Genomic DNA, 16785 nt, shown 5'->3' with positions numbered 1-16785 from the left:
GTAGGTTTATTCAATCATTTATTAGGTTGAGTTCCATACACAGAAGACTGAATTTGTATAACACTGGGGTTTCTGCAGTCAACAGTTATAATATAATTATCTCTAGTGGTGTCATTCTAGAATAAAACTAAAAAGGTCTCTTTTATTACGAATAATATTTTTGTGACAATGTGAATGCATTACCAGCAATTAAGCAACTGACCTACACAGGCCTGTTCACTCCTCTCATCTGGATGCATGAACCCCATCTCACATTCACGTCGAAATGAACCTGGATAATTCAAGCAGTGCCCATTTTCACTTGAACACCCATCAATATCAACACAGGAATAGCCATCGCCTCGAAAACCAGCATCACAGACACACTAAAACAGACAAACATACATTGGTAAGAGCTGGCTTTCTCTCTCCTACCCTCCTCTGGCTCAGCTCGATCTCTACCTCATTCCATCAGACTTCCCTTCCTGCCATCCTATGTAATTCCTGTGATTTCCATTCAGCCCTGAAGATGGAGACAGTATGCTTCTCCGAAATTCTGGCATCTACCAACCAGTGTACGTGGCACCAGATCCCAAATCATCACCATCATTGTCACTGCCATGAAACCCTCAAATCTCACAAACATACCACAGATATTAACATTTATACATGCTTAAAGAGCTGGTGACATCAAATGTCTTTAATGAAAAGTGGGGAAAAATAAATAAATTAAATAAAAAAACATTCAGGAACTGTTTCTGGTGGATGATGCCACAATTCTAGAACCCACATGCAGAAGGAGTGTCAAACTATATCTACCACTTCAATGACTGCAGCACACTTACGTCTTGCATCGAGTTTATCAAGTGACACAGTTCTATTTGGGGATGAAATTACAACCCTCAGTGTGAAGAACATACAATAGGAATTTATTGAAATTTTAAGTTAGAAGGGATGATAAATAATTTATACTTTGAAGATATCCGTCTTCTGGGTTATTGCGCTGTGTAGTCTGGTCGATGTTAACCAACGTTTCAGAGGTCATACTGCCTCCGTCATTGCCCTGATGACGGAGGCAGTATGACCTCTGAAACGTTGGTTAACATCGACCAGACTACACAGCGCAACAACCCAGAAGACAGAAATCTTCATACTCTGATGACGGAGGCAGTATGACCTCTGAAACGTTGGTTAACATCGACCAGACTACACAGCGCAACAACCCAGAAGACAGAAATCTTCATACTCATCGCCCTGATGATGGAGGCAGTATGACCTCTGAAACGTTGGTTAACATCGACCAGACTACACAGCGCAATAACCCAGAAGACGGAAATCTTCACACTCACCGCTGTGAGAACCTCAAGTCTTACAATTTATACTTTACCTTGAATGAACCCTCAGTGTTGATGCACTGAGCATTCTGATCACAGCCACCATTATTAGTGAGGCATTCATTAACATCTCTGCAATTAGCACCATTACCAGTGAAACCATCTCGACAGCGACAGAAATAAGAGCCCTGATGGACACAGCCATACATGCACTGATGTAACCCAAGATACATACAGGGATGTTGATGCGGTCGGCATTCATGTCACAGTTGTAGGAGTCGAGCTCACACTCATCATCATCTGTGCAGCCTGGACCACTGTCAGGCCTTGCTGAATAACCTTCTTCACAGCGACTCATAAATGAGACAAGAGTGTTGTCACATTCTCCATTCTCACATACATCTTCTTCCATTTCACGTTCATTCACATCTGGTAACACATGATTTTCTATCATCATACTTCATGAATTTGTATATTTTTTAAAGATGCAATCTTAATTTATATACTGTTATCATATTATTGGGTCCAGAGATAGAGATTAGCTCTAACTATTGGGCCCAACAGAGTAGGTACCTGAAGACAGAGACAGAGCCCCCATCTCCAAAACGTCATTTTCTATTTTATTATTTTACTAGACGATGGAAAATATCCAAGAAAATTTTTATTCAAATAGGTGACGTAAGTTTATAATCCAACAGTAAAGGCCACGGGTTAGTACGTTTTTGGGGCTGTTTTATCAGCAGTATCCTAAAATATTCATTTGTTCTTAAATTCTGTATCATAACAATAAGTGACAGGGATGCGAACCGACCTACGCAAGATGTGCTGTAAGGACCTGGAAGCAAGCCATTTGTACAGATGCGTGGGTTCTCCTTACATTCATCCACATCTGTACAACTCCGTCCATCCAGAAGTAGCATGTAACCAGTACTGTCAACGTAAGTTAATTTCAAAAACATGACACATGGTCCCATATTGCAATTTTAAAATGCAAATCCACTTATATCAATGATGAGAAAAGAATATCTACCTATAAACATAAATAAAGTATATTTCATTTTACAAGAAAACTTGCACAAAACATTGTGTATTGATAACTTAAATTATTACCACCACCTTTGCTATGTAATATTAATTTACAATTCTTGTGTACCCAATGTAAAAACTTCTTTACTAAAAAAAAATTCTGTGATAACACCAATAGCTGTCAATCCGCTACTAGGTCTCAAGGTCCAGGTCTGTTTTAGACGGGTGTGAATCTTGGTCACTCACCACAAAACAAGGAAAATAAATTGAAGTTTTCTGAGAATATGAGGTAGATAAATTCTATAATAAAGGAGTTTAAAAATTTGTACTCTTTATCAGATATTATTAGAATAAATTAGTAGAGGAGGATGAAATGGACAAGGCATATAGCACACATGGGAAATATGAATAATGTATGCAAAATTTGTCAGGTACCTTGGAGATAAGAAACAACCTGGAAGTCTTAGGCATAAATGGGAGGATACGAGAATGTATCAGAATCAAATCCGGTGTGAGGATTCGGACGCCATTCTTCTGGCTCAAAATAAGACCCAGTGATGGCACCTTGTGAACACTGTAATAAGCCTTCAGGTTTCATAAAAGGCAGGGAATTTTTGAATATTTGAATGACTATTAGCTTCTAAAGACAGGCTTTGCTTCATGTAGTTGATTAATCTTCATGAATTACATGTGAGAGAAGAAATGTTATGACAAACTGCTACATTTACTGTAGGTACTTACAAGCAAGCCAACTACTAACCTACATGCACATGAATAGCTACCTGGTGTGTTCATACAGATGTCATCGCAGCCTGCATTACTTGGTTTACATTCATCAATATCTGAAACATATTTTTCAAACACAATAATAACAATATTTAACGTCCATCAAGAGCAAAGACATTAATTTAAATAACGTAAAAATATGCGCTAACCTTCGCAGTGAGACTTCTGTCCAGTTTGCTGGTAACCATCATCACAAACACACTGATATGTACCCATCATATTTTCACAAAACACCATTGGAACAAATACCACTTGTACGAGAACATTCATCAATATCTGGGAAACAGAAATACAGACAGTTAATTTGAGATTTCATTGGTTACTTGGTCATTTTATGATGCTGGAATCTGGTCTACATATATCTCTTTGGATCAGTTTCACTCTTCAGGTGTTAATTTCTGTGGTTTAGAAGTCAATCTATAAAATATAACCTTGATGGACGTCTTCTGAATTGTAATGTTGTGTAGTTTTTTTATTTGTAGTGTTCTGTCTGACGACAGGTCCATATATCATGAACAGGATCCTTCCAACCTCTTCAGGTTGTCAGGGACCTGCTCATACATATATACGTTCTTGGCACATGACCCAGAAGTGGTTTGCCATTGCCTTCTTCTGTGTGTGAGTGGAGTAATTGTTGGGATGCCACGGAGGAAAACTCCGTGTTGCCTAGACCACGGCCTTGCCCAACACATTACACAGAAAAGTTTACTTTACCACTTGAAACTGTTCAAGCTGTAGCTCCTCAAAATTATATCTAATTTAAAGGAATATTACAAGTATTTACATTTTCTGGTATCACTAGATTAATATTTTTTTAAAAATATTATTATTAATGCATTTACATCAAAACGTGAATGTATTTTCTCCTATAAATAAGATGAAATTAGTAACTTTTAAGGTACTCTTGTGTGTGTGTGTTTGTACAATAACATGAAAAACCTGAATTACCAAACTACAAGACCACAAATTTGAGTTCTGCATGATACTGCATTTGAGAAACTCAAGTCTCTTTATGAACTCACCTCCAGAGCCATCTAGGGCATAACCTTCATCACATTCACAGCAAAACATTCCAAAGATGTTGACACAACGACCAAAAACACACAAATTGCTGAACATCTGACATTCATTTATATCTGAAAATATTTTACATTTACTGAAGTTTGAAATAACAATCACAATAAGCTGAAAATCATTGTAACAATGACTCTGCCACTTATACTTAATTTAAACTTGACTCATCACTGAACGACACTTCATAAAAAAGCATATAGGAAATGAGCAGTGTGCTGCACATGTTATAAGAATAATAACATTCAAACTTATGAGAAATTTTAGAATGGGACAACTATAACAATTGTAAGACTTTGCTTGGCTATTCAGAAATAAGACATCTAGGATGCATAAGGGAAAGTAGGAGAGAAATCACATTACATAGGATTTATAGAAGAATCTGACAGATTGTTACAGCGGAAATGCGGTACCAGAGAAGACGAGCAAAAGCAACTTTTGTGAGCACTGACAAAATTTAACTTGTAACTAATAAAAAAGTAGGTTTATTCAATCAGTTATTAGGTTGAGTTCCATACACAGAAGACTGAATTTGTCTAACACTGGGTTTCTGCAGTCAACAGTTATAATATAATTATCTCTAGTGGTGTCATTCTAGAATAAAACTAAAAAGGTCTCTTTTATTACGAATAATATTTTTGTGACAATGTGAATGCATTACCAGCAATTAAGCAACTGACCTACACAGGCCTGTTCACTCCTCTCATCTGGATGCATGAACCCCATCTCACATTCACGTCGATATAAACCTGGATAATTCAAGTAGTGCCCATTTTCACTTGAACACCCATCAATATCAACACAGGAATAGCCATCGCCTCGAAAACCAGCATCACAGACACACTAAAACAGACAAACATACATTGATAAGAGCTGGCTTCCTCTCTCCTACCCTCCATCAGTCCCTACTCCTCTGGCTCAGCTCGATCTCTACCTCTTTCCATCAGACTTCCCTTCCTGCCATCCTATGTAATTCCTGTGATTTCCATTCAGCCCTGAAGATGGAGACAGTATGCTTCTCCGAAATTCTGGCATCTACCGACCAGTGTACGTGGCACCAGATCCCAAATCATCACCATCATTGTCACTGCCATGAAACCCTCAAATCTCACAAACATACCACAGATATTAACATTTATACACGCTTAAAGAGCTGGTGACATCAAATGTCTTTAATGAAAAGTGGGGAAAAATAAATAAATTAAATAAAAAACATTCAGGAACTGTTTCTGGTGGATGATGCCACAATTCTAGAGCCCACATGCAGAAGGAGCGTCAAACTATATCTACCACTTCCATGACTGCAGCACACTTACGTCTTGCATTGAGTTTATCAAGTAACACAGTTCTATTTGGGGATGAAATTACAACCCTCAGTGTGAAGAACATACAATAGGAATTTATTGAAATTTTAAGTTAGAAGGGATGATAAATAATTTATACTTTGAAGATATCCGTCTTCTGGGTTATTGCGCTGTGTAGTCTGGTCGATGTTAACCAACGTTTCAGAGGTCATACTGCCTCCGTCATCAGAGTATGAAGATTTCTGTCTTCTGGGTTCTTGCGCTGTGTAGTCTGGTCGATGTTAACCAACGTTTCAGAGGTCATACTGCCTCCATCATCAGAATATGAAGATTTCTGTCTTCTGGGTTGTTGGGCTGTGTAGTCTGGTCGATGTTAACCAATGTTTGAGAGGTCATACTGCCTCCGTCATCGCCCTGATGACGGAGGCAGTATGACCTCTGAAACGTTGGTTAACATCGACCAGACTACACAGCGCAATAACCCAGAAGACGGATATCTTCATACTCACCGCTCTGAGAACCTCAAGTCTTACAATTTATACTTTACCTTGAATGAACCCTCAGTGTTGATGCGCTGAGCATTCTGATCACAGCCACCATTATTAGTGAGGCATTCATTAACTTCTCTGCAATTAGCACCATTACCAGTGAAACCATCTCGACAGCGACAGAAATAAGAGCCCTGATGGACACAGCCATACATGCACTGATGTAAACCAAGATACATACAGGGATGTTGATGCGGTCGGCATTGATGTCACAGTTGTAGGAGTCGAGCTCACACTCATCATCTGTGCAGCCTGGACCACTGTCAGGCTTTGCTGAATAACCTTCTTCACAGCGACACATAAATGAACCAAGAGTGTTGTCACATTCTCCAATCTGACATATATCTCCTTCCATTTCACACTCATTCACATCTGGTAACACATGATTTTCTATCATCATACTTCATGAATTTGTATATTTTTTTAAAGATGCAATCTTAATTTATATACTGTTATCATATTATTGGGTCCAGAGATAGAGATTAGCTCTAACTATTGGGCCCAACAGAGTAGGTACCTGAAGACAGAGACAGAGCCCCATCTCCGAAACGTCATTTTCTATTTTATTATTTTACTAGACGATGGAAAATATCCAAGAAAATTTTTATTCAAATAGGTGATGTAAGTTTATAATCCAACAGTAAAGGCCACGGGTTAGTACGTTTTTGGGGCTGTTTTATCAGCAGTATCCTAAAATATTCATTTGTTCTTAAATTCTGTATCATAACAATAAGTGACAGGGATGCGAACCGACCTATGCGAGATGTGCTGTAAGGACCTGGAGAGCAAGCCATTTGTACAGATGCGTGGGTTCTCCTTACATTCATCCACATCTGTACAACTCCGTCCATCCAGAAGTAGCATGTAACCAGTACTGTCAACGTAAGTTAATTTCAAAAACATGACACATGGTCCCATATTGCAATTTTAAAATGCAAATCCACTTATATCAATGATGAGAAAAGAATATCTACCTATAAACATAAATAAAGTATATTTCATTTTACAAGAAAACTTGCACAAAACATTGTGTATTGATAACTTAAATTATTAGCCCCACCTTTGCTATGTAATATTAATTTACAATTCTTGTGTACCCAATGTAAAAACTTCTTTACTAAAAAAAAATTCTGTGATAACACCAATAGCTGTCAATCCACTACTAGGTCTCAAGGTCCAGGTCTGTTTTAGACGGGTGTGAATCTTGGTCGCTCACCACAAAACAAGGAAAATAAATTGAAGTTTTCTGGGAATATGATGCTAACAAGGAAGTATCAGGAGGTAGAGAAATTCTATGATAAAGGAGTTTCAAAATTTGTACTCTTTATCAGATATTATTAGAATAAATTAGTAGAGGAGGATGAAATGGACAAGGCATATAGCACACATGGGAAATATGAATAATGTATGCAAAATTTGTCAGGTACCTTGGAGATAAGAAACAACCTGGAAGTCTTAGGCATAAATGGGAGGATACGAGAATGTATCACAATTACATCCGGTGTGAGGATTCGGACGCCATTCTTCTGGCTCAAAATAAGACCCAGTGATGTCACCTTGTGAACACTGTAATAAGCCTTCAGGTTTCATAAAAGGCAGGGAATTTTTGAATATTTGAATGACTATTAGCTTCTAAAGACAGGCTTTGCTTCATGCAGTTGATTAATCTTGATGAATTACATGTGAGAGAAGAAATGTTATGACAAACTGCTACATTTACTGTAGGTACTTACAAGCAAGCCAACTACTAACCTACATGCACATGAATAGCTGCCTGGTGTGTTCATACAGATGTCATCGCAGCCTGCGTTACTTGATTTACATTCATCAACATCTGAAACATATTTTTCAAACACAATAATAACAATATTTAACATTCATCAAGAGCAAAGACATTAATTTAAATAACGTAAAAATTTGCACTAACCTTCGCAGTGAGACTTCTGTCCAGTTTGCTGGTAACCATCATCACAAACACACTGATATGTACCCATCATATTTTCACAAACACCATTGGAACAAATACCACTTGTAGGAGAACATTCATCAATATCTGGGAAACAGAAATACAGACAGTTAATTTGAAATTTCATTGGTTACTTGGTCATTTTATGATGCTGGAATCTGATCTACATATAGAGTAAAACTTCTCTAAGTTGGACACTTGTGGTTCCACGAAAATGTGTCCAACTTACAGAGGTGTCCAAGATAGAGGGAAAGAGAAAAATCATATTGTGGTCTAATGACAATATAGTCTATTTACTTACATACACTAACTGCTGTAGGCTTACTTAAATTAAGAATTAATGACAATAGTATTAATAATAATCTTTTGAAGCCCACTCCCATGCATTGCACATTACACCCCAGCCTCAATAACATTTTCTAAAGTTAATTCCACCAATTTTCGCTTCCCCATCGCAAAAACAAAAATTTCATTTCTGTTAACACAGTCTGAACTCAAATGCAAGCACAGTACTGATGGAGTTAAAACTGTGTCTTCTGCGAAACTGTAGTCCAATTAAGGGTTCAGCAAAAGAATGGTTAAACACTTGCAATGCATTCCAATGCTGGGTTCAATGTCCATAAGACAATCCTCTAGAGAGGAGGCATTCATCAGTCAGAAATTCAAAATAACAAAATATGTAACTGAAAAACTTTCTCTGAAAAGCATCGAAGTTAAGTGCATGAACCTGTCCAACTTACAACAAAAGAGGTGTTCAAGTTCCAGGATAAAGGGGTGTCCAAGATATAGGGTATCTTGGACATGTAAAATTATAGGATATTCGCCGGTTCCAATTAAAAGTGTCCAATATAAAGGGGTGTCCACGATATAGGGGTGTCCAACTAGAGGGGTTTTACTGTATCTCTTTGGATCAGTTTCAATCTTCAGGTGTTAATTTCTGTGGTTTAGAAATCAATCTATAAATTATAACCTTGATGGCTGTCTTCTGAATTGTAATGTTGTGTAGTTTTTTTATTTGTAGTGTTCTGTCTGACGACAGGTCCATATATCATGAACAGGATCCTTCCAACCTATTCAGGTTGTCAGGGACCTGCTCTTACATATATACGTTCTTGGCAGAGATGATCAGAAGTGGTTTGCCATTGCCTTCTTCTGTGTGTGAGTGGAGTAATTGTTGGGATGCCACGGAGAAACCGGGGAAGCCCCCGGAGGAAACCTCCATGATGCCTAGACCACGGCCTTGCCCAACACAAGTTATAAATTTGAGCACCACCGGGAATTGAACACGGGACCCCAGGCTTACAAGGCTAGTGTTCTGACCGCTAGACCACCGTGGCGGTTGTTGTGTAGTATGGTAGAAATTTACCAATGCCAAAGTGATGATTCATCAATGAGACAGCAAGGACCTCTGAAATGCTGGTAAACGTTTACCAGACTGCATGGCACAACTCAGAAAACAGCCATCTTCAGACTCACTGCCATGAAAACCTCAAATCCTATTAGGTTAATTCTGAGTATGTGTCATAATGAAACAATTTATTTCTTAATATATATTTGGAATTAAGACTGAGAGCATTTCCTTGTAAAGTATAAAATTAAGTTTCATGTAAAAGGCATACATCAGCAAAAATCTGAACATAATTTTTAAAGGGGGTTAAGAGTCCTAGTACCTTTACAAGCTTTCTTATTTGGAGCCAACTCATGGCCAGGAGGACATTCACATCGATAACTTCCTGGAGTGTCAATGCACACACCTCCGCGACACAGCCCTGGGATGCGTTCACATCCATTGATGTCTGCAACAATTTAAGTTCTGTACATTCAAGAATAAGATTCATAACAGACGCAAAAGGAAAACAATTACATACATTTATACTGTAATTAAATTATTCAAATGGTTACATAATGGCTCCTTACCCTGAGGCCTAAGCTTCTGTCAGTCCATGTGAGATTTGTAATGGACTAATTGACAATGGTATGCTTTTTTTTTGGAATGCTCCAGTTTTTAACTTGCAAATTATCATTCAACCAATGATCCATAGCCGTCCATACTCCATACACTATACTCATCCTTTGAGGTGTGTGGTAAATTCAAACAGAAGTATGATATCCGACACTAGTACTGAACTGGAGCTTAAAGTCTAACCTTGAACCACCTCCAATAAAACGAATCTTTATATACCAGTTAACAGTCTCTCAATTCAATCTAATATTATCATCTCAACTAGACTAGTTCCAAATAGACTGTTCCACTTCTTGACGATGGTGAAGAGTCATTTGAATAAAAATTTCCTTGGATATTATCCATCGTCTAGTAAAAATATAAAATATAAAATGTAAAACAACGTTTCGGAGATGGGACTCTATCTCCGAAACGTCGTTTTACGTTTTATATTTTATATTTTACTAGACGATGGATAACATCCAAGGAAATTTTTATTCAAATGTTCCACAGAAGCTTTCCACATCAAATAAAAGATCTGTATATTTTAATTTTCATGTTTTTACAGAGCAGAAAGGAATGATTCTGGACTGAATGGTAATAAGCATCCCCAACTTTAATCTGCTATTAATTTTGTTATGAACACATTTTTGACATGTTACTTCAGTTCCCAAATATTTTAAAAATATTCCACTTTTTCGGGATATATTAATTATCAATGTATTACTGTTTTGTCCTGCATTCTAAAGACAAATAATCACATACTTAATATTCTTTGTGTTTACTTCTTGCTAGCAACATCTGGGTAGGCCCTGATTATGAAAGTTTACCTTCTTACACTAAAACTTTTTCATTGAATACAACAACGTAAACATAAATTGACATTGACTGAGGATCAGGTTTATTGAATTTTTGGACTTTGGTTAAAATATGTATGATGTTTTGAAAACCGGATCCATTTTTGTCTTCAGGTATATGGGGCGGGGGCAGGTATTCTGTTTGGTCCGATAGAAAGAGCTAGTCTCAATCGCTGGACCATCTAGCAAGTCTGACCAAAATTCTGGCAACCACCTACATGAATACAGTGTCACAGCCAGAAGACCACAATAAAATTATATTTTAACCACATGGATATAATATACATATTTGTTCTGTAATCAACAAATACCTGATAAGTCACTGACTTAATCATGATCAGTACTTATGCCCATGGAATACTCCAAGCAATGTTAATATAATATGAAAATAAAAGCTTTGCATCACAAAACAATCTAAATCATGTTACAGTAATTCAGATACTGTGATGTACCTCCACAAAAAGCATTTTCTTACTGTGTGACACAATCTCTGCTAATATTTGTAACAGGGCACATTCTTACTCCCCACTTAATGGTACCTGCACCTTGTCGTGGTGGTGGGGCTCGAGTACCTCAGTGACCCCAAGAGCTATGCTGGTAGGGTCTCCCTAGGGGGAGAGGTCAGACTAAGACAGGTACCCTGGTCCTCCAGGTTGGGGGTTGGTCGCAAGGCTAACAACAAAGGAAGACGTTTCGAAACCTCGATCAAAGCCTCGGACAGACGGACCTAACGGAGGACCAAATGGAAGAGGAGGAGAATCGAGGAGGCAATGTACCGAATACGGACCGGAGAGCCATGGAAGAAGAAGACATTCTTACTTGTGATCTTAGAGGTTCCAGTCATGCTCTGCCTGTAATAAGTCATATTGCTTACCCATGCACACATGTATCATCATAGTACTCTCATATCCTTCTTTGCAATCACAGATAAATTTGCCTGGTGTGTTTCGGCATGTTCCATCTCCACACACACACCATGCATGATACTGCACTCATCAATATCTGAAAGAGTAAATAGTTTACTGTCAGTTATGACACTACCGTATGCTGACATTTTACTAGATTACACGGGTCAGACAGGAAAACTTATAATGCCATGAGAAGGAGTCTGAACACGTCATAAAAAAGTTACCATTACACACTATTTGGCAAAATACAGGTAGCCCTCGATTTACGCCGGGGATGCGTTCCTGGACGACACAGCGTAAATTGAAACTCTTTTATAATGTAAATCAATGGGAAGTCAATGACATGCGTTCCCAGCACCCAAACATTGGCGAGTAATATAATGGCATTACATTTAAAGCTCTGAAATAACGTAGATAAAATAAAGGGAATTTAAAAAAATATACATTTTATAGACTTAAAATCGGCAATTCATTGGTCCCCACGATTGACTGCGATTCTTTCATGTGATTGATGTGTGCAGTCATCTCTGCTGTTATGCGATAGTTGCATTCATGTAAGACGCCGACCTATATAGAATCGCGTAGTAAAAATAACCCCGGTACCTCCGCAGAGATTAAATTAGTCCTTTGAAAGTTTAAAGCGCCAGGAATGAAATTGCGTAAGAGCAAACTCGCATATGCAAAAGTTTGCATTTCACAAACAGCTTTTACCGATTCATCGATCTCATTGGAGCAAATTCGCGTTAACGAAACATACGTAATTGCAGAGATGACTGTATTTATAACTTTTATTCAAAATCAGCGATGTAAGAATTATGATTTAGTATAAGAATCAGTACGAGATACATTGTAAAACGTTATAAATAATAATGGTTTCAAAATCGGCGTAATTCTGAATCGGCACAAACCCAGGGCTACCTATATATGTCGTTTGTAATGTGTGATGTTTTGTGAATGTACCAAGCAAAATAATTTGAATTATCCATGTTTACTGATTATTGGTGTACCCTCTCCCCTTAATTAGCCTGGATAATTGAGAGTTTACTGCATAAGGGTAAAGATTTTAGAAAGTGTTTATAAGTTATGTGAATCCAGATGGATGTACGGTGCAGAGACGTGGGGTATAGAGAAAATACAGAAAGAAAGTAACAAAATTTATGGGGGGGGGGGGGGGGGGGGGGGTTGTGAAAAAATTATGCCGCAAAGGGGATGGCTAAATTGAAAATACAAAGGGGCAAGGTAATGAAAATGATGGTAAAAGATCTAAAATTTAAAAAAAAAGATGTGATGATACATAAAGGCAGAATCTGTTGTATTTCACCGTGACATGAAATGGAACTAGACGAATGTATTGAGTGTTCTACAAGGAATAAGAGATAAGATGGTTTAAGACAGGTATTTCAAAAAGAAGAGTGATTAACAGAGGATATGAGACAGGAAAAATTACCCTATGTTCATAGAGTATGAAGATGTTAAAAGATATTATTGAACAGTTTACAAATTGAAAATTGGAGAATTTTTTTTATGTAACAAGTATTTAATATAAATGAAGATTTAGTTTGTAAGAGAATAATAAATGTTATTAATGTTCTTAATTTTAAAATATTAGAAAGTAACAGTACAATTTAGATGTAAATGTGAAAATGAAATTCGTTAAGATGTAGTTAGATACCAAGGGTAAGAGAGAGAAGAGAATTATGGATATATAAATACGTGTTACATGGCAAGAGCGTAGTGTTAATAGAAATATATATAGAAGAACTGTGTGAACTGCAAAAAATCTGTTGTCAAGCAGACAAAGCCCTAGGCATTAGAGAAAACAACTTCCCATATAAATAGGCTAAATTTAAGAATACCTTTAAACCTCTGTATTTCTAAATCCATGGAAAATGTCAGCTTACCAATACACTTTATGCCATAGCCCTGGTTGCACTTGCAGCTGAAACCTCCAACCGTATTCTTACGGCGACCATTGCTACACATTCCTGGGAACTCCGTACATTCGTTAATATCCTTGCGATCGATGAAGCCATTCCCTTTGGGGCACAGTTCCTGATGAGCCTGAGTTCCTGACCGTGGGCAAGGTTCACATCTGCTGGTTCCAGTGTCCCCTCCACCCCAAACTTTGCCCACAGAAGAGCAACAGCATAGGATGCGTGAGAAAATTCCTTCTAGAGGATTACTGCACTGCCCGTGTCGGTACTCAGTATAACACGCCTCCTGCCTAACATCCAGACATACTGTACATGTGGACATACATAAATTCTACACATTTCAGTGAAATACTGATATACGTCAGTGAAGGAAAAGCTGATTGCAAATTGTAATGTAATATTCAATCCAAATCACACAAACCTTAGTTGCCAGACAGGCCATTGATCTAAAGTATTTTATATTATTGATATGAAGAGGTCTGAGGTGCCTCTCATTCTATATTCAGTGTTTAAGGAAAACTAACATACCAGTAGGATCCAGTGTCAATCCAGGTGGACAGGTGCACGTGAAAGAACCACGTTCCTCCTCCTTGACACACTCCGACATTCAGGTCACATTCATTTACATCTGTACATGTTTTACCATCTACCTATACAAGAAAGAAAACATGAATAGCTTTGGGAAAGACAAGTAGTATTTTTAATTAATAACAGAATTGCATGGTTTATTAACAATCACTAATTCAGATTCCTCATTAACGTATATTTGGTAAGATCTATGACAGTGAATTCATAATTGTGCAGTGTCTACCATTTCAATCTCCTTCTATTCATGATTATCACGATGGAAAATCTGAAACTAAAAGTAATAAATTTATGCAATGAGAAAGGACACTAAGTTTTATTGTGACTTCACAATTTCTGGCAAAAAAAATGTATATTATTCATGCCATAAGTGGACTAGCGGAAGTTTACTAAATTGTCCCAGATATGTTCATAATTATTACTTTCCCTCGATATACAAATAAGTACTTTCAGTTTCCCAGTTCTCATGATGGTTGCCTTCCCATCGTTGCACTGTATAGTTTCGTAGAAGTCTACCAACGTCTCAGAAGTGCTTACTGCCTCCATCATCAGGGAAATGGAGTAAGCCACACATAATAAAATGGCTCCAGATATAACAACCAGTCAGACAGTGTAGAACACTGGCTAGACCACAGTCTAACAAGGCCACCACCTGTCTCTCCTCTACTCCTTCTGACTTTGACTCCCTTGCCCTCATGCTCTTCTTCTATGGTCGAGCCAAAATCCCTTCAGCAGACATGCAAACAAATAAATAGACAGACAGGATCTCCCTCATTGTATTTACCTTTGCAGTCACACAGGCCATGACATATCTCACACGGACTGCCCCATGCCAGTCCAATTGAACAGCAGCATTCAGATTTTTAATGTAAGGTGACGTAGATTATTCTCACAGTGACCACCCACTAACCTGGTCCAGCACGACCCCTTCCTATCATCTGCACAGAAATTGTACATCCAATAGAATCTGGGATATAAGGAAAGAAAAGTTATAAAATATCTGAGAAAATAATCAGTGCGTATTCCTCATAAATGGACCAAAAATTCAATGAAGACAAAAGATCATGATTAAATAAAACTGCAATTTCTATTTATATCCACTGCAGATAATAAACGACTTACAATTCCATAATTCAAGACAAGATTTTGATTCTGAATTCATATGTTTGTTTTACCATAAACACTTTCTCTCTCTAAAAATATGTGTTCGAGGGAAACTTAAGCTGTCTGAATGACTGAGATTCCTGCTTTGTATTTGGGAGGTACTGACTGAGCTACGCCGTCTCATAACATAACACTGTAGAAAGATTGAAACAGGTGACACCTATTAAACTGTTGTCCAAAATGAATCCTGGTTCACATTCGCGCTCGTATGAACCGACACTGTTCACGCAGGCTCCATTAAAGCGAGCATCAGGACCTAGCTCTCTGCATTCATTAATATCTTCACATACTTGTGTGACAGGGTTGAGCCGAGTGCCCGTGGGGCAGATACACTGCACAAGCAAAATTACAAAATTAGAATTTAGGCTGGTAGAAACAGTATTCATGTGAATCTACACTTAAGACACATGGCTTAAAAATCACACACTGATAACAACAACAAAATGTTTAGGAATTTCAGGAAAGATGGATTTATGACACCCAATTCACACCCTTAGACATACCAGTGACTTACTTGAAAGCTGCCTCGAGTGTTCCTACACTGCCCTCCACTACAGACCAAGTCATCCAACTCACATTCATTGATATCAGAACAAATTTTCCCTGTATTATCAAACCTGATACCCTGGGTTGCAAATGCACCGGTATGTTCCCATCAAGTTCTCACATGCTACATTTTGGCATATATCGGGAGATTGTGCACACTCATTGACATCTAGCAATTTAAAAAAGGATAAAAAAAAATGTAATTCAAATACAATAATTTCACTGGTTTTCAAGCATTATGACACTATCACTCTTCTACGCTGCTGAAATTAGTGCAGATTACCTTTTTGTAGCATTTAGTGATCTATACTTTATATTGTTTGCCACTTTGTTTCAGTACAACATTAACATTTTGGGCCCTGACCCATAAAATGGAATTTGTTACCAGTTTCACAGAGACTCATAACTAACTAATTAACTATATGGCTTAGGAACCCAAAGGTTCATCAACGAATTAACCAAAGCCCTGTCCTGGGCCAACAAAATCCAGTCTCCTTCAGCTCCTATCTCCCATAGATCCCGCCTCAGATTGTCCTCCCATCTACGTCTAGGTCTCCCCAGCTCTCTCTTCCCCTCAGGCTTCCCAAATAGTGGACCCAACCAACCAGATGGCTTACGGAACTCGAAGGTTCATCACCGAACCAACCAAAGCCCTCCACCGGACTCTGTCCTGGGCCAACGAAATCCAGTCTCCTTCAACTCCTATCTCCCATAGATCCCGCCTGACATTATCCTCCCATCTACGTCTAGGTCTCCACAGAGGTCTCTTCCCCTCAGGCTTCCCAAATAGTGGACCCAACCAACTAGATGGCTTACGGAACCCAAAGGTTCATCA

General features: G+C 38.0%; 1 protein-coding gene and 1 pseudogene across 3 annotated transcripts in view; both read right to left on the bottom strand.

Moving 5' to 3' along the window:
• Positions 1 to 5009, bottom strand: part of LOC147872538 (uncharacterized) — a 19244-nt gene extending 14235 nt beyond the window's left edge. For both annotated transcript variants that reach the window (XM_087356202.1, XM_087356203.1), the window contains exons 1-7: positions 4877 to 5009; positions 4148 to 4261; positions 3275 to 3401; positions 3100 to 3181; positions 2125 to 2243; positions 1549 to 1742; positions 203 to 365 (exon numbers count right to left, since the gene is read on the bottom strand). In XM_087356202.1, coding sequence (XP_087212328.1) covers positions 203 to 365; positions 1549 to 1742; positions 2125 to 2243; positions 3100 to 3181; positions 3275 to 3401; positions 4148 to 4159 — 697 coding nt within the window. In that variant the 5' untranslated portion in view covers positions 4160 to 4261; positions 4877 to 5009. The remainder of the gene's footprint in view (positions 1 to 202; positions 366 to 1548; positions 1743 to 2124; positions 2244 to 3099; positions 3182 to 3274; positions 3402 to 4147; positions 4262 to 4876) is intronic.
• Positions 4681 to 16785, bottom strand: LOC147872537 (uncharacterized; annotated as a pseudogene). Its single transcript, XR_015537168.1, has 12 exons — positions 15919 to 16785; positions 15565 to 15736; positions 15025 to 15178; positions 14184 to 14305; positions 13623 to 13945; positions 11688 to 11815; positions 9685 to 9810; positions 7976 to 8101; positions 7801 to 7882; positions 6803 to 6922; positions 6230 to 6420; positions 4681 to 5039 (listed from the first exon to the last, which is right to left on the bottom strand). The product of XR_015537168.1 is annotated as an uncharacterized LOC147872537 (transcript).

The sequence above is a fragment of the Zootermopsis nevadensis genome, unplaced genomic scaffold, assembly GCF_977971745.1.
Source record: "Zootermopsis nevadensis isolate Lab colony 2312 unplaced genomic scaffold, Znev_1.0 Znev_ptg000026l, whole genome shotgun sequence".
Classification (NCBI taxonomy): domain Eukaryota; kingdom Metazoa; phylum Arthropoda; class Insecta; order Blattodea; family Termopsidae; genus Zootermopsis; species Zootermopsis nevadensis.
The sequence above is the reverse complement of the archived record's forward strand: the minus strand, read 5'-3'. Positions and strand labels throughout refer to the sequence as shown.